Genomic DNA, 16,615 nt, shown 5'->3' with positions numbered 1-16,615 from the left:
TATACATTTAGATATGTATATATACTAACAGGGGCGGAGCCAGGATTTGGTTCTACCTAGGGCTAGCTTAAAATTTGCATATTGAATTTGTATTCAAATGTATTAGTGCTTGCAAAAGATAATGACGTTTTTTATTTAATTACAATTGCTTTATACGCTTATTCATTTTATGATAATATTTTCTTATTTTTCTACTAATAGACATACCTAGGATTTGAGAAGCGGAGAAAATTTTTTGAAGTTAGATTCGAGATAAACAAAAGAAAAAGATATAAAATATTATGTCTTACCAAGTAAATGAAACAAAATATGATAAATACTACGCTACTCGTATACAACGACGAAAAATCCGAGAAAGAAGACTCTACATTTGGCCGTAGCAACTAAGAGAAAAAAAGGAAAGTGAAGGAAGACGAAGAGATAAATACGAAGTATACGAGAGAGAATTATAAAGTATACGAGAGAGAAAGATAAGAGAAAATAAAAATGAAAGAAGAAAAAAAATTAAATACAAAAGATATAGGGCCCAAAAAGAAAGTTTTTGACTAAACCGAGTGCCGAAACGATAGTTACATATGAGTTAAGGGCTAAATCAGATCTCTGTTATGAATTGGGGACCAAAACTAAATTATTCCTTTCAAAGAGATGAAAAAAACATTTGGAAAATCACACTGTGAGTGGATTCAAACCCATGATCATGTGTGTGTAAGGAACTAGCTTTAACCAGCTGGGCTAAATCCCACTAGTGTTAGCCTTGTGGGCTGAAACTATTAGTAGCTAACCCAGGCTATAGCCTGGGTTAGTCTACATATAGCCTGGGTTAGTCTACATATAGCTCCGCCCCTGTATACTAGTCTAATCTGATACCCTCTATTGAATATGACCTCTATTGAATATGATCACTTCAGCCTTTCTCAATGTAAAATTATTCATGAACATGGAAACAAACATTTGTCATTCATCAAATGAATGTACCCAAATAATCTATATGTTCTTCGATTTAATATCTCTTTCTTCCCCAAATTTGTAAAGATATTGTGTCACAAATTTTCATTCTTAAACGATATAATTTTCAGGTGGCTGCTTATTACTACCCTGGTCTAATACTCGATGAGGGTACTGAATCATCCAACTACATGTTGTTCTCCTCACTCGAAAGGTTTCCCTACTCTCACCCCCACCAGGCGACTAAGTTCCATGGAATAAATGAAAGAAACGAAATTAAATTACTTTTTCTATCTAATCTTACAAACACAATTACAGAAACAAGAAGTCAGAACTCGGATAACCTAATTAGATTATAAGTAAGAACAAAAACCTCCATAAACAAATTAAAGAAACTAAAATCAAATATAAACTTACCAATTTTGGTAACATTGATCGTAAGGACGCAATTTCTGGTTGGTAGGACTCAGACGTAGCCCCAAAATCATGAAATTCCATGGTCGCCTTCCAGAGAAAACCTAACAGACGTAGAGAGATATTTATGGAACTCAACTTCGAGAGAGAAAACAGAGAACAAGAGCGGAAATCAAATTTCTTTTTTAGCAAAATATTAGGCGGGAAATTTATAAACACTATAGCTGACCAAAATGTCAGGGGCAACTACCCTTGGTGAAGTCCACAGACACCCAACTCAAATTTGTCCGTTTGGGCAACCTGACAAAACAGACTGGCGTTTTGGTTTTTTCTGTCAAAATGTCTGTATGTGTCCGTTTTTTAGCCGAACGTGCCGGACACCGGACCGGGTATACATTGTAATTTGTCAAAAAATAAAAGTCACCAAATTCAACTTAGTGAACAATAACAACAATATTAAAAACACCGAGTTAAATGATCGTCAATTAGAAAGAAGCTTCTGAGAGAACAATCAAAAGAGAGAGAAGCATCAATTATGATTAGGGTTAGGATTTCGCCATTGAAAATCAGAAAAGACATGAGTGAAAGAGAGTCGAAGAGAAGAGGAAAGAAAAGGGTTGGAATTCTTCTGATTTCGAGGGTTATATAGGTCATAGCTTAATCTAATCTAACATTACCATCTTACTCTAAACATATAATGGGCTCATATTTATTATGGGCGGGTATTATGGTAAACGGACAACCTAAACGGGTAGTACACCAGTTAGCACCCTTTGTCCGCGTCCATCCACTAAACATCTATCGGTCGGGCGGGTTTTGACCGGCTCGGTCACCGGGCGTCCACAGACCCTTCGGACGCGGACGGACGTGAGCGGATACCGGGCCACGAGCCACGGGCCAAAATCCCACCTGTACATTTACCAATTAAAGATGAGCACCATGTCGAAGAAGATCATCTACGTTTAAATGATAGGTGTCTAATTAGTGTTTATGTTGGTGAATATTTTTTGCTTTAAGATGTTTTTCAAACTCGAGACGAGTTAACCACATGGGTTAAAGAAACTTGGAGAAGGCATAACATTGTAATTTTGATCGGGAAATCAACTAATAGGAAAGGTGGAGAGAAGCACCAGTTAGAATGATGCTGTGAAAAAAATGAGAGTTTCGTTGACATGACAAGAAAGATTTGGTTCCAAAATCCCATCAACCACAAAAAAAAAAAACAAAAAAAATGTCAATGTCTGTTTATGCTCAAAAGAATACTCATGATGCATAAATTGTCCAAACGTTGACTAACGTCTAAGAGTCAAGAACAAACCTGAAGCCCAACGGGTCAACCCCGGCTTAAGGTAATAAAACAACTAAACCCTCAACACTCCGCCAACTACGTCCCTAACTGGGAGGTCGGCTGGGACTAGCTAAGAGGTATCAGCCCTACTTTGCCCCAGGCACGAACAGATCAGCTCTGGAATCTCTAAAGGAATGAGGGAGGTCCACGTAAGTTAAGTCGATGTCTCACACCCTAAACTGGAGAGGCAGAAGCTCGCCAACAACTTACGGACTCAATCTCAGAATCTCCCAAAAGGATCCCACGGTTAAAGATTTTAAGTGTTTAAGCAAGCTTGGACTTCAAGAGTCTCAAAGGAGGAAACATCTCCTAGAAGATCTATCACCTCGGCAGGATATCTACGAAGGATCCTAGATACGAGATAACTAGAAGGGAAACCCTAACCATGAACAGTAGGAAACTTCCCTAATCGGTAGATTACAGCCGCCTCATCTAGACCGTCTAAATCACAGCCGGTCTACCTCAGCCTATAAAAGGGGCCCCCATCGTCTTCCACAGAGGACAAGCTTTAACACGATCTCTCAACCAGAAAGATCACCCCTCACACAGAGTTCCCATACTCGCCCCCAAAAGGTTCAATCAATATTCAATCTTTTACTACAAAGAGCAACCTGACTGTCTTGAGTGTCGGAGCGGTTTTCGAACCCTTTGCAGGTTTCTCCCCAAGAATCAGGAATATGAGTGAGGAGCAGGAAGAAGGAATCTCATTCAACTTCACGAAATATTCGATCATAATGGATGTTGTCATGCATCAAGTCTCGGTTTCATGCTGATATAACGGAAGACCATTTTTTGACATCAACAAATACCAAGAGATGGTGACACGTGGAATGCGTATCCGATGATAACTCAAAAGAATATATTCATGATGTATCAATGTCATGTACTGATGTAATCTCTTAAGTGCATAACAACAAAATTGTTATCCATTACTATAGAGAAGACCATACAACATATATTCATGTTTATCTAACTATTTATTTTAGATATTATATTGAAACTATAAATCACATTGTATTCTATATACTTTTAAATGCCCAAAATAAGCACATTATTTTGTTATGTTTGTGAGATTTCCCAAACGAAGAGAGGGGTGTTCTTCGTCTGGGATTTCCAGAAGAAGAGGGTTCTTCTTCGTCTAGAAATCCTAGATGAAGAGAATCATTCATCGTCTGGATCTGGGGGCTTCCCCAGACCCAGACGATTTCCGGCGATGGGGAACAGAGAAGAGGGAGAGAGAGGAGAGGAGGGAGGGAGAGACATGGAAGAGAAGAGAGAGAAAGAGAAGATAAAAAGAGAAAAGAGTTGGGGAAGAAGAAGATAAAAAAAAAAAAATTAATGTCGCCGTAAAAAGTTTTTGTCGGTGACCTACTCCTGCGAACTCTTATGTGGAAATTGTTGAGGTGAGGTGGACAAAGAGAAAAAAGAAATTATTCATGACCATCAAAGATATTTTTTGTTCAATAAAAGAAAATAAAGAGCGTGGCTAATGAAAATTCGGTAGTAGTTTATAGTTTTTGTGATGGATAATGGTTGTATGAATATTGAATAACAAAATTAGGAACTTTGGCAACTCCTTTTGAAATAAATTTCATACTCAATAGAGTCCAAACGGGGTTTACTACATAATCCCAAACTCGACAATTTTTTTAACTTGATCCAATCTCCGATCAGTTTGGGCAAAATTTCGTCAGATTAAATAGTCGTTCCTTCCTAATCTTTTTTTTTCAGAAATTGGACTACGATCTACGTTAATCATTACATGATATTGATACATCATCAAGATGTGATAAACATGATAACTGCCTAAGTTAAACTAGAAATCAAAGGAGTCTAAATCCCAACAAAATACTAAAGAACCTAGAACCAACAAACTCATTATTTATACGTTTAATAACTCACCTTCAATAACTATGAATTCCACCTCTTCTGTAAATCGAATCTCGAACCTAAAACCCAACAAAATACTAATAAACCTAAAACCCAACAACCTTAGGATTTTGAAATTTATTTTAACACTATCAATCATTTGGACAACTAAGTGTTGACCTTCTTAAGATCAATGAGGTCAACTAGATTGACTAATTTGTCCAAAAATCTTTTGTCCCGCCACAGTATGTGTAGTCTCCTCAAAGGTGTACAAATAGTTTTGGGTCGTCTAGCCTTATTTGAGAGAGACAATGTCAAGGACGATTACTATAATTACCAATAAAGATGAGGGTAGTCAAGGTAATTTGCCACGATTTTTAGTGACCATATATATTAGAAACCAAAGGAGAGAAAATAAAAAGGGGGGTTTTTTATGCGAAGTGAAACACAACAGAAGGGAAAGAGAAGAAGAAGAGATTGAAAACAAAGCAGAAGTTGATAATAATATACCGGTTTGTTTGTTAAAGCCTGAGCCCTGAGGGGTAGTGAGTGTTTTTATTTCAAATCTCCCGCCATGGTGGGTCAATTACAGAAGAAGAAGAATAATTCATCATCCACCCTTTCCATTCAAGACCCTATTCACAAAACCAAGACCTTAATTTGTGCTCTCAATCTTCTCTCTCGTAATCTCCCTCTCCCTCAAGAGATCTTCGATTCTGTCTCTTCTATCTACACTTCTTCTGATGAAGTTGTTACTTCTGAGAGACCAAACGATGATGGTGTTCGAGGGGAAGATGTCGATGTCGATGTCGATGGGGGAGTTATTACTGAGAAAGCTGATGATGAGAGAGAAAACGATGGAAATCGCTTCCCTCAGGAGGAGGAGGTAAGAAAGTTTGTTCCTTTTTGTGTTTATTGTGTTTTGTTTTCGATTTGGTGATTTGGGTATGATTTGTTTTTCTGTGGTTGTGAGATTTTTCGCCTCTTGTTTGGTAGGAATATGTGATTTTGCCCTATTGTTTGATAGATTTTAATATGATTATAAGGGAGTTGATAATTTGGTGTCTTTATGCTATTGTTGCTTCTTGAATCTGTGACTTCCCCTTTTGTTTGATGGACTTGGGGCGGTTGATTTTACCTTTATTTCTTGTTTTTCTTTGGATTTTTCTTGTTCTCGTCTTTGTTTCATCTTCATACACTTGATGGAGGTGATGAATGTAAAGAAGGACCGCGATTCGGGATTCTTGCAGCTCACATAGGACGGTTGGCTACTGATGCAATAGAATCATGGGCTTGAAACTGGAGATGCTTGGTTTCTTGCACTAAAGAGTTATAAACCAAGCATAAGAAGATCAGTATACAAGATGCATTATTTAGTTTGTTTCTCGAGTTATTCTGATTCATTAGGCTCCTAGCTGCGACACTCTCCGCCCTATCAGGAAAAACTACTAGTCCATCCATGTTTATTTGCGTATACTTGGATACCATGATTCACTCTTTCGGTAGTGTTGTCACTATCTGGGAGCTATGTTAGCAGCTTGTCCTCCTGCTCTGGTGACCCCAATGACGATTCCATGTCTGTATGTTTAGGATGTCAGCTTGTCAAAACATATTTCGATTACATAGATTAAGAGAAATGGCTAGTGAGCAAATAAACATACATAGAAGTGTTCATGGCATCCACTCTTTTATCTATTTTGAAGATTGGAAATAATCAACCTTTATCAGAATTAGTGCTTAAGATCATCAACACGCACTGCGTTCTTGTCATAGTAACTGTCCTATCAAAGTTTTTATGGTCTGTTGTCCTTCCATATCTGCTTTGTTACCTACGTGGCTACGTGTATTTTATTTTGTGAAATTAGAGATCCATTTAGGCCAGTTATCAAATTTCTTTCCTACGCTAGCTAAAGCTTTTGGACTATTGGGGTAGCTAATTTATTTTTTGGTACGATTTCTTGGGAAAGGGAGAACCAACGGAATATAGGAAGGAAAAAGTTTCAAGGTAAAGATCTCATGGGAGAGGTTCAAACTTTATTAATTATTATATAGCTGGAGCAGAGAAGATAAACGTGCTAAATTGAAGCCTTACTTAAATTTCACGATTTCTTGGAAGGCTCTAATTGCCACGTTGTATATTGTGCTTTATGAGGCTAGCAGATGCCTGATCTGCCATTTCTTCAGATGCATTTCTTTTGGTACAGGAATCTTTTGTACATTCTGATTGTTCACATTTTTTGGAGGTTTGCAAGTATTCTCACGATCGTCCTGTGTAGTTAAACGTCGGCTTTGGCCAAGGTCCTTGAAGTAAAATTACATATTATGGGGACTTATTTGCCTATATATACAAATGTGTATGAAATTAGTAATAAGCTTACAGATCATCCTTGATAGTAAGTATCAACTATCCGCAATCACAGCAACTAAGTCCTTATATTCATATCAGGTCGTTCCTTTAATTTGTTTACCATTTTTACCTTTCATATCAATTTCATGTTTCAATGCAGAACCTTCCTGGAATTTTGGATAGAGGGAGTTTATTGGAAGATCTTGAGGATGCAGTGGTGAAGCAACGACCAAATTGTATGTCTGGATCGGGATTGAGAGAGTCTGCAGAGAAGCGTCTTCAAAGCCACATCAAACACCGCTTGTCTGAGCTTGAAGGTTAATACCAAAAATCTCAGAATTGTAAAGTTTGCTGATTTAATTAATTGCAAGGAAACGTGATCCATGTGAATTTGCCCATATCCACCAATTTTACTAACTATAGTTCTTGGAGGCAAGTGACATACATGCTTTTGAGGCGGATGGGTTGGGCCCCCAATTCCTTGCAATTGGAAATACTAGAAAGAAAGGTTTCTGGCCTTGACTAATCATCAGGTTCACCTAATTGCATGGAATTTAAGCGCAGATAAACTCATTAATAGTGCCGAGCATATGATTTCACTTTTGATCAAATCTAATCATTCTTTTATATCTCAAGTGGTCGGACTTGCACTTCCAATTTGTTCAGTCTTGGAGCTTTGAACGATATAGAGAAACTACGACGATTGCTCTATGGGGTAAAGCTAAACTAAGCGAACTAGTCAGAGTTCGTTGATAGAAAGAAACTGATATGGTATTATGGAGATCTTTTAGCTGCTCACTATGTAGTATTAGGCGTAATGTTTCCTAGAAAACTGTATCATGGACTGCTCCTTTTCAATTTCTAATAGTAGAAATAAAATCTAGGATGCTGCCTTTTGATGAGTTATTTATCCTAGACAGAACCCTTTAAGTTTATATGTACTCTCTCCATGCATTTACGCTAAGCTATTGGTATCCCCAACTTATGGCCTGGTCATTGGATATACGATAGATATTCATCATAAAAGACTATTAACTTGATGTTTATAAACTGGGCAAGTTTACACGTTTATCCTTTCTGCTCAGTATAAAGTTTTTTTTCTTTAATATCTTTTCCGCTAATTGATTTGACATGATATTGGATCAGAGCTGCCTTCAAGTAGAGGGGAAGACTTGCAGATGAAGTGCTTACTTGAGCTATATGGGTTGAAGGTATTCATAAAACTAAAATGCCAACCACTCTGAGTTGGACACATTTTTATTGGGTTTTTAAAAAAAAGACATGTTTTATTTGCCAAATTCACTTGAGTTATCTTCATTGTGCAACTTTATACCCATTATGAATTATTTATAGGTTTCCAAACAGGGGAATTGTTTTCTGACTGACATGAATGATACAGCCCGGTAGTTAACTTTGGGCCTATTTTGTGGAGTCGTAAACTACCTAAAAACGTCAAGTTGTAAATTGCGTACCAATCATTAAAATTTACTATCCTTCCTTTTAGATCATGCTTAGATCTCAATGATTTCCTTCTTTTTTATTGGAGGAATAACACGTACTTTTGTCCTTGGGGGGATGATATTTTTGTACAGTTAGCTGATTTGCAGAGCAAGGTTCGGTCTGATGTAAGCGCAGAATACTGGTTGCGCGAAATATGTGCTTATCCTGACAAGCAATTGTTTGACTGGGGAATGATGCGATTACCTCGTCCTGATATCTACGGTATCGCAGATGCTTTCGCCTTGGAAGCTGATGATCGCCAACGCAAAAAACGGGATGCCGAGGTTAGCATAGCGTATTTATACTTGTTGCATGGTTAACTCTTTGGTGTATCAAAGGGGTAAAGTAGTCCATGTTGTTGTACTTGGTAGCCTGTATTTATGGCTTAAGCAGTTGTCAAGGCATTAAGGCGCAGAATGAGTGGTCCCATTGAGGTCACTAATGCAAAAAAAATCCTATGGCTGGATGCATTTTCCATTTAAGTTGTAACCTTTTGTGCAAGTGGAACAATAGTTGGTTCAAAATTAGAAACTGGACGGTAGGACCTAATTACTAAAAAAAGTACAAGGGCGCGTCTGTGTCCTCTTTATGACATTTCCTGCCAAGGTTCAACATCTCATTACCCTCGGATACGCATACGTGTACTGATGCCTGTGCTACTCATATGAGTATATGACCACTATTATTCACAGTAGTTTTAAAACCATCAATTTTTCACATATTCTTTTGCCAAATTCTTGTGGTTGCAATGCAAATGTTCACATATTCACATATGGTTGCACCTAAATGAACAACAATAAAATTGCAACTTCAGGAGAACTCGGGCAACAAATATTTCAAAATGTTTATGGTGTACGGGCAGAGCATTTCATGAACAATTGAGTGAAGGTCCTACGCCGTCGTTACGGAAGCATGAGTTTAAATGCATTCTTTCTTAAATTAGGTGAAAAAACGACAAAAGAATTAGTTGATATCATTTCCAATGAAGGTATCCTATATTGGGGAGTGCTACAAATCACTAGGCATTACAGTTACAGTTCAGCTCAAGCATTAATGAAACAATCTGTGCCTTTGATTTTATATAATTGATATTTTGGAAAAACAACCAAAGAAAATATGTGGTAAGGGTATCGCCACATCAGCCCTTTGATCCAATTCTAAGAGTCACTGTCATCGGAAGGAAGGTTTTTCCTCTCACATAAAGACACTATTCTACAAAAGGATGTTTAAAAGCCACCATAACTAAAACTCAAGAAGGCAAAACGTAGTGTGTTACATTTATTTTATGGTTAGTTGGTACACTGCTGACATCGTTTGCTCTTGATGATGCAGAGGCTGTCAAGGGTAGAGGAGGAAGAGAAGAGCCGTATAGAAATCAATAAAAGGAAATTTTTTGCTGAAATTTTAAATGCAACTCGTGAATTCCAGTTACAAGGACAAGCTGTGTTGAAACGCCGGAAACAGAGAAACGACGGTGTCCAGGCATGTCATTTATTTCCTTTGTGTGCTTTATGTAAATTTTTATATTTCCTACTGAACATGCTAAATTTGTTATATCACCTCCATGCTTGTCTTGATGAAGAGGTAGATACATGTGTAAACTATTTGTATATATATATATTTTGTTTTCTCACCATTTCTGCAGTACTTGATGAATCTTGTGATAGATCACTACGTTAATGTATATATTAGATTGTCTGAAAGGATTGTCATCTAATATGCGTTTAACTCTCTCACTTTTTGCATATGATGTTAAAAATATAAGTAACTATATCTCCTCCTAGAGAAACATGAAGCAGAAAGTTTTCCTTCCCTAGTTCTTAATAGACGTGCCAATAAGTACTGCACGTGTTTTACGTTTATACCTACTTGTGTTTCACTAAGTTACGAATCGTTTTTAGCCAATCGTTAAAACTTGAGTGTGTCATAATTTCTGTGAAACCTCTGGCATTAAACAGGCATGGCATGCAAGGCAAAGACAACGTGCTACAAGAGCAGAAAAATTGAGGTTTCAAGCATTAAAAGCTGATGATCAAGAAGCATATATGCGAATGGTGGAGGAGAGCAAGAATGAACGGTTAACAATGCTTCTAGGGAAAACCAACGATCTTCTTGTTCGTTTAGGTGCTGCTGTTCAAAAACAAAGGGATGTAGATGGCATTGAAGCTTTGAAGGGCTTAGAATCTAATGATAAAGTAGCCCCTAAGACTGAGAGTCTAGCAGATCCGGTTATAGACGAAGATGTTGATTTACATGATATAGACACTGATCAGAACGTGAAGTCAAATGATCTACTTGCAGGCCAGAGACAGTACAATTCTGTTATTCATTCAATTCAAGAAACGGTAACTATAAACACCCAATTTTTTTTTCAGATTTCCAAGTTGTTGTTTCAGTATATATATACTAGGGTATATCCCGTGCCCCAGGCACGGACACAAATGTGACGAAATTCTAGCCCTAATTTCACCCGACTTTCCGTATTTAATGTTGTTATATTCTGAATACCTTAATTTGTTGGTATTATTTTCTTTTGTTGCATTTTCTCAAATTAGTTATTATTTTATTGAGAGAGATTTTAGTTTCTTTTTTAACCCTTTAAATATCTTTTGTTTCCTTTTTTTTCTTAAATTAGTTATTTTTTTTTACTAAGGACACAATTATTTTTTTCTTCAAATTGGTTATTTTATTTCCAAGAAGGACTATATTTTAAATTTTGAGAAGGGCTTCTAGACAATATCCTTTATTAAGAAAGGATGTTTGTCCCAGTCATCGTTTTCCCTTTTGTTTTATTATATAGATGTGTGTGCGTGTAATTTGGGTTGGTCTATATATATAGTGAGAAATGATGCACCTCGTCAGTAAAGCTTTTAGGGCTCGTTAGCTATGATTTAACTGTACAGCTGCACTAGATTTTACGCATCATGAGGATTTATAATTGCTGTGATGAAGACAATTTGTTACCTCATGCGGGACTGCCTAATTAGTAAAGCAAATCTAGGGAATTGTTTGGTTCTCTCATTGATGGCAACTGGGAAATTTCTATGATATTGGCCTGGATATGTGATACATGATACCAGTTCCCACCATATTTTCGTATGGTATTTTTTTGTCGTAGTTTGCATAGGGTGCTTGAGCCTAAGAACAAACTGACGTGTCCTTTTAACCAAGACCAACAAGAAATTCAATTGGCAGTATGTCTTGCGTTTGTTTTTGCATCTTTCTGTATATTATAATATTTATATTGACAATTGTATTACTAACAGTAATAGTGAGAAACTGTTTTGCAATCTACAGGTAACAGAGCAGCCGGCCATGCTTCAAGGTGGAGAACTAAGACCATATCAGTTGGAAGGTCTTCAATGGATGCTGTCTTTGTTCAACAACAATTTAAATGGTATTTTAGCTGATGAAATGGGGTTAGGGAAGACAATTCAAACAATATCACTGATTGCCTATCTCATGGAAAACAAGAATGTACATGGACCACACTTGATTATTGCTCCAAAAGCTGTACTTCCAAACTGGGTTACCGAATTCGCAACCTGGGCTCCTGGGTAATATGATTTTCAGCCAAAATTTATTATTATTATTTTCCCTCATATTTACTTTAAATTCATTCCCATATCCGTTTCTTTCTTTATCCAGTATCGTAGCCATTTTATATGATGGGCGTTTAGATGAACGAAAGGTAATGCGGGAAGAGTACTCAGAAGAAGGAAAGTTCAATGTGATGATCACTCACTATGATCTGATTATGCGTGACAAAGCATTTCTGAAAAAAATACCCTGGCATTACATGATTGTTGATGAAGGACATCGGTTAAAAAATCATGAGTGTGCCCTTGCAAGAACTCTAGTAACAGGGTAAGTTATATTCGTACTTTGAAAACTCATTTATGATGGTCCTCACATGGTCTGCTTGCTGCTTCCCACCTTATTTACAGAAGACTTAATATGTGACGATTTGTTAGATGCTAGAGGGCCTTCCTTCTTTTATTTACCCACCAATTTATCAGTAATTCTTTTTCACATTTTTATAGAAAATTGTGAAATGTAGCAAATATTTTAGCTTAGTCGTTCAAGTAAGTGACTTATCTTTTCATCTATTTTGTAGTAAGCGTGTATTCTCCACCTTTCCATGTTTTCGTTCTCCATTCCAGATACATCATGTTAATATTGATTTTAGATTTGAATACTCGTTGAGCTCGAGTTTGGCTCCTTCCTTAACCATGCTAGTTGCTTTGTACCACTACTTGTTTGGACTCTTTTTCCATTTCTTTGCTGCAGGGCTTCGTACTTTCTATCATGATTTCACGATGCATTCCTTCCCTTGTGACGGTAAAACAAATGAAAAATGCGCTCTGTAATCAATTATCCTTATATTTCATCTCCATGAGCCCAGTTTTACTATCTGGCTACTCTGCCAACATGGGACCTCTAAGCAAGTCTACCTTTTCTGTTTGGGGTGTCTTTCAGTAAGTAACGAGGTCCCCCGAACTTTTCATGCTAGTCTCTTCCGTTGCTATTAGAATTGTAAATTTTCGCTGAGACCCCCTTTTCAGCTTTCTTGCGTCCTTTGATGCGACTAAAATTCGTTTTATTTCTACTTCAATCTTTCAGCTTCATCAATAATTTGCTATTAGTAGAGATTGATACATTCACTAACCTTTATGCATCAGCAAGTATGATTTTTCTTTATCGAGAATTAAACTTTGCCTGTGTTCCTAATGGGTTCTACCTGTATGCAGCTATCGCATTAAACGCAGACTTCTCTTAACTGGAACTCCAATACAGAATAGTCTTCAAGAGTTATGGGCACTGCTTAATTTTCTCCTCCCCACCATTTTTAACTCAGTTCAGAATTTCGAGGAATGGTTTAATGCTCCATTTGCAGATAGATGTGATGTTTCTCTGACAGATGAAGAAGAACTGTTGGTTATTCGACGTTTACATCATGTGAGTGTTGAGATCTACTCTGGAAGTGAGCTCCAAGATTTTTTTTCCTCCACTATTTATCAACTAATATGTTATCTGGTTTCTTATAGGTTATAAGGCCATTCATACTGAGGAGGAAGAAAGATGAAGTGGAAAAATTTCTTCCTGGGAAAACACAGGTTATACTGAAATGTGATTTGTCAGCATGGCAAAAGGTTTATTACCAGCAAGTTACGGAATTGGGGAGAGTAGGCCAGGATTCTGGTAATCTTTCATTGGCAAGAAGAATTCACATTTATCAAATTTTTGTACTTCAAAGTTCATTAATGATGATTCAAATTACAGTCAAACTTATAATTGTGACGTTTGTATTTGAAAAAATTCCAGGAAATGGCAAGTCAAAGAGTCTTCAGAACCTGTCAATGCAACTTCGAAAGTGCTGTAATCATCCATACTTATTTGTCAGAGAGTATAATATGTGGCGGAAGGAGGAGATTATCAGAGCATCGGGAAAATTTGAGTTGCTTGATCGATTACTCCCAAAACTCGAAAAGGCGGGCCATAGAGTTCTGCTTTTCTCACAAATGACTCGTCTAATTGACATCCTCGAAATTTACCTGCAACTGAACAGTTTTAAGTACCTTAGGCTGGATGGGTCAACAAAGACGGAAGAAAGAGGAACTTTATTAAAGCAGTTCAACGCACCCGATTCTCCCTTCTTCATGTTTCTTTTGAGTACTCGTGCTGGTGGTCTCGGTTTAAATTTACAGACTGCAGATACTGTGATTATATTTGATAGTGACTGGAACCCCCAAATGGACCAGCAAGCAGAGGATCGGGCCCATCGAATTGGGCAAAAGAAGGAAGTAAGGGTTTTTGTCTTGGTTAGTGTTGGGTCAATTGAAGAGGTAATCTTGGATCGGGCAAAGCAGAAAATGGGTATTGATGCCAAGGTCATCCAGGCTGGGTTGTTCAATACCACTTCGACAGGTTTGTCTCTATCCTGAGCGTAATCATGATTAGCGATTTAGTGGTCTTTTCTCGGCTTTCACTGAAAATGATAAAAAGTATTGAATAAAAAACATATCATTATTTTGATTGTGTAACTGTCTTACCCAAGTTTAGAAAAAACACCCACGACTTTTCATCATACTGCCTAATCTTTTCCTATGCAGAAGTGCCCACAAAGTCCTAGACTGCATGACGAAATATCTGTTTAATATGTGCAGCTCAAGACAGAAGAGAACTGCTGCAGGAGATTATGCGACGAGGTCCGAACGCGCTAGGAACTGATGTACCAAGTGAGAGAGAAATCAACAGACTTGCAGCTAGATCAGAGGAAGAATACTGGATGTTTGAGAAGATGGATGAAGAAAGGCGTCAAAGGGAGAGTTATAGGTCAAGGCTCATGGAAGAGCACGAAGTACCTGATTGGGCATACACAGAAAAACCCAAGGAACCCTTACCAAATAATGGCGTAATGGGCAAACGACAAAGAAAAGAAGTGGTTTATGCCGACAGTTTAAGTGATGTGCAATGGATGAAAGCCGTGGAAAATGGAGAAGACGTAACAGAACTTACAACTAGAAGCAGAAGGAGAGAAACCATCCCTTCTGAGGTCATTCAGTCGGGTAACTTCAATACCAGGGGAGAATTTAGAACGGATAACGAATATATGGGTAGTGAGGAAGGTATGGAGGATGGGTTCTCAGATCGAACGCCTAAAAGACTGAAGACTTCGTTAACTTATCATGGGTTAGTTGGAAATGATGGTGAAAGTGCACGTGGAGGGAATGTTATCACATGGAAGACTCACAAGAGGAAGAGATCGAGTCATGGCATGTCGACTCCGTCAATGCCCGAATCGAAAGGGCAAAGTTCTAGTGGTAAAGGAAACAGATGGTCTTGATTCTTGATTTTCACTACTCGAAAGTAACAGTAGTGGGTAGTCAAATGTACTCATATGCATTCTGATCTGCATTGTCGTTGTAACTTATAAGATTATACATGCTTTTTGTTGTTCAGATGATATTCCCTTGGTTCCCGAGTGCCACTCTCTCTCTCTCTCTCTCTCTCTCTCTCTCTCTCTCTAGATATTATACTACACCAAGCTTGAGTTTTTGTGTTCTTCTCATCTAATTCTAAAATTTAGCTTGAGCTGATTAAGCCCCCAAGTTTAGACCTCACTCGGAAAGAAAACAAACATGCTGTAATCTTTGTTTTGACCTTTCAATATCCATTTCACAAATAGCATGTTTTCTGTCACAGCTCTTGGTTTTGAGTAGTTATGTTATAAAATCTTGGGTTATTCCCTAATAGCCCCCCAACTTTGAGACCTTTTTCCTGGCTAGCTCCCTATTTTATCAAAAATATCAAGATGGCCTCCTTTTCAGATTCCGTTATAAAACCGTTAACTAGTCATCACCTCTCTCTCATCTAACTCATCGCCTCTCCCTGCCACCTCATCTTCACCGGCGACCTTCAGATTTAAAAAAAAAAAAAATCTCTCTCTCTCTCTCTCTCTAAATACTCCGGCAAAGGAGTTTCCCCTCGCCCGGCAAAAGGAAACCCCTTCGCCGGAGTATTTAGAGAGAGAGAGAAAGGAGAGAGAAAATAAAAAAAATTAAAAGAGATAGAGAAAATATTTTTTTTAATGTTTGAAGGTTGCAGGCCGGAAAATTGGTCGGCCGACGACCTTCGCCAGTGAAGACGATGAGGTGGACGTGGCAGAGAGAGGCGATGAGTTGGATGAGAGGGAGGTGATAACTAGTTAACAGAATCTGAAAAAATTGACCATCTGAGTATTTTTGATAAAGTAGGGAGCTAGGCAGAAAACAGGTCACAAAGTTGGGAGCTATTAGGGAAGTAACTCTAAAATCTTTCATAAACATATGCAACTGGAGAGGAGTATTTATCACATTTTTGTAAGAGATTAGTCCCAAGGAAAAACTAGAGAGTAGTTTTGTCAGGTCGCATCCGCTAGAGCTTGAAGAATTCTCAAAAAGCCCACGTATTTAGATTCAAATTTTGGTTTCTCGACAAGAATAGGAGTCTAATTTGTATTTTTTTAACTGTGGATACATTCTTTTTTATGACTTCTCGTTTTGCTATTTAGTTCCATTATCTTTTTTCCTTATAAAATTCATGCTACTAACCTTGAGACTAACTAGAAGTTCTCTTCTTTCAACAAAAAAAAAACTAGAAGTTCTCTTATAAAAAAATGTTCACCTAATGACCAACATCTCTCCATTGAC

At 37.6% G+C, this 16,615-nt stretch overlaps 1 protein-coding gene across 2 annotated transcripts; it reads left to right on the top strand.

The window, feature by feature from the left end:
- Window positions 1-4,746: 4,746 nt before the first annotated feature.
- On the top strand, window positions 4,747-15,405 carry LOC147559243 (putative ATP-dependent DNA helicase CHR12). Of its 2 annotated transcripts, none has more exons than XM_086661103.1 (12): window positions 4,747-5,462; window positions 7,084-7,240; window positions 8,070-8,134; window positions 8,516-8,707; window positions 9,756-9,905; window positions 10,382-10,768; window positions 11,721-11,980; window positions 12,072-12,290; window positions 13,175-13,382; window positions 13,472-13,625; window positions 13,749-14,351; window positions 14,591-15,405. In XM_086661103.1, exons 1-12 carry the CDS (start codon window positions 5,151-5,153, stop codon window positions 15,268-15,270), a joined length of 3,387 nt encoding a protein of 1,128 aa, XP_086517229.1. In that variant the 5' UTR covers window positions 4,747-5,150; the 3' UTR covers window positions 15,271-15,405. The 2 variants fall into 2 exon arrangements, with proteins under 2 accessions (XP_086517229.1, XP_086517230.1); XM_086661104.1 differs by having other exon boundaries at window positions 5,085-5,462; window positions 7,084-7,387; window positions 7,457-8,134.
- The last annotated feature ends 1,210 nt before the right edge of the window (window positions 15,406-16,615 follow it).

Source organism: Eschscholzia californica, unplaced genomic scaffold, assembly GCF_041429995.1.
Source record: "Eschscholzia californica isolate CP2 unplaced genomic scaffold, dmEscCali1.0.p SCAF_2, whole genome shotgun sequence".
Taxonomy (NCBI): Eukaryota; Viridiplantae; Streptophyta; class Magnoliopsida; order Ranunculales; family Papaveraceae; genus Eschscholzia; species Eschscholzia californica.
The sequence above is the reverse complement of the archived record's forward strand: the minus strand, read 5'-3'. Positions and strand labels throughout refer to the sequence as shown.

Coding starts and splice junctions, on each gene's coding strand:
- LOC147559243 (XM_086661103.1), top strand. CDS start 5,151: ATGGTGGGTCAATTACAGAAGAAGAAGAATAATTCATCATCCACCCTT. Junction 7,241..8,069: donor CCGCTTGTCTGAGCTTGAAG/GTTAATACCAAA, acceptor ATATTGGATCAG/AGCTGCCTTCAAGTAGAGGG. Junction 10,769..11,720: donor TTCATTCAATTCAAGAAACG/GTAACTATAAAC, acceptor TGCAATCTACAG/GTAACAGAGCAGCCGGCCAT.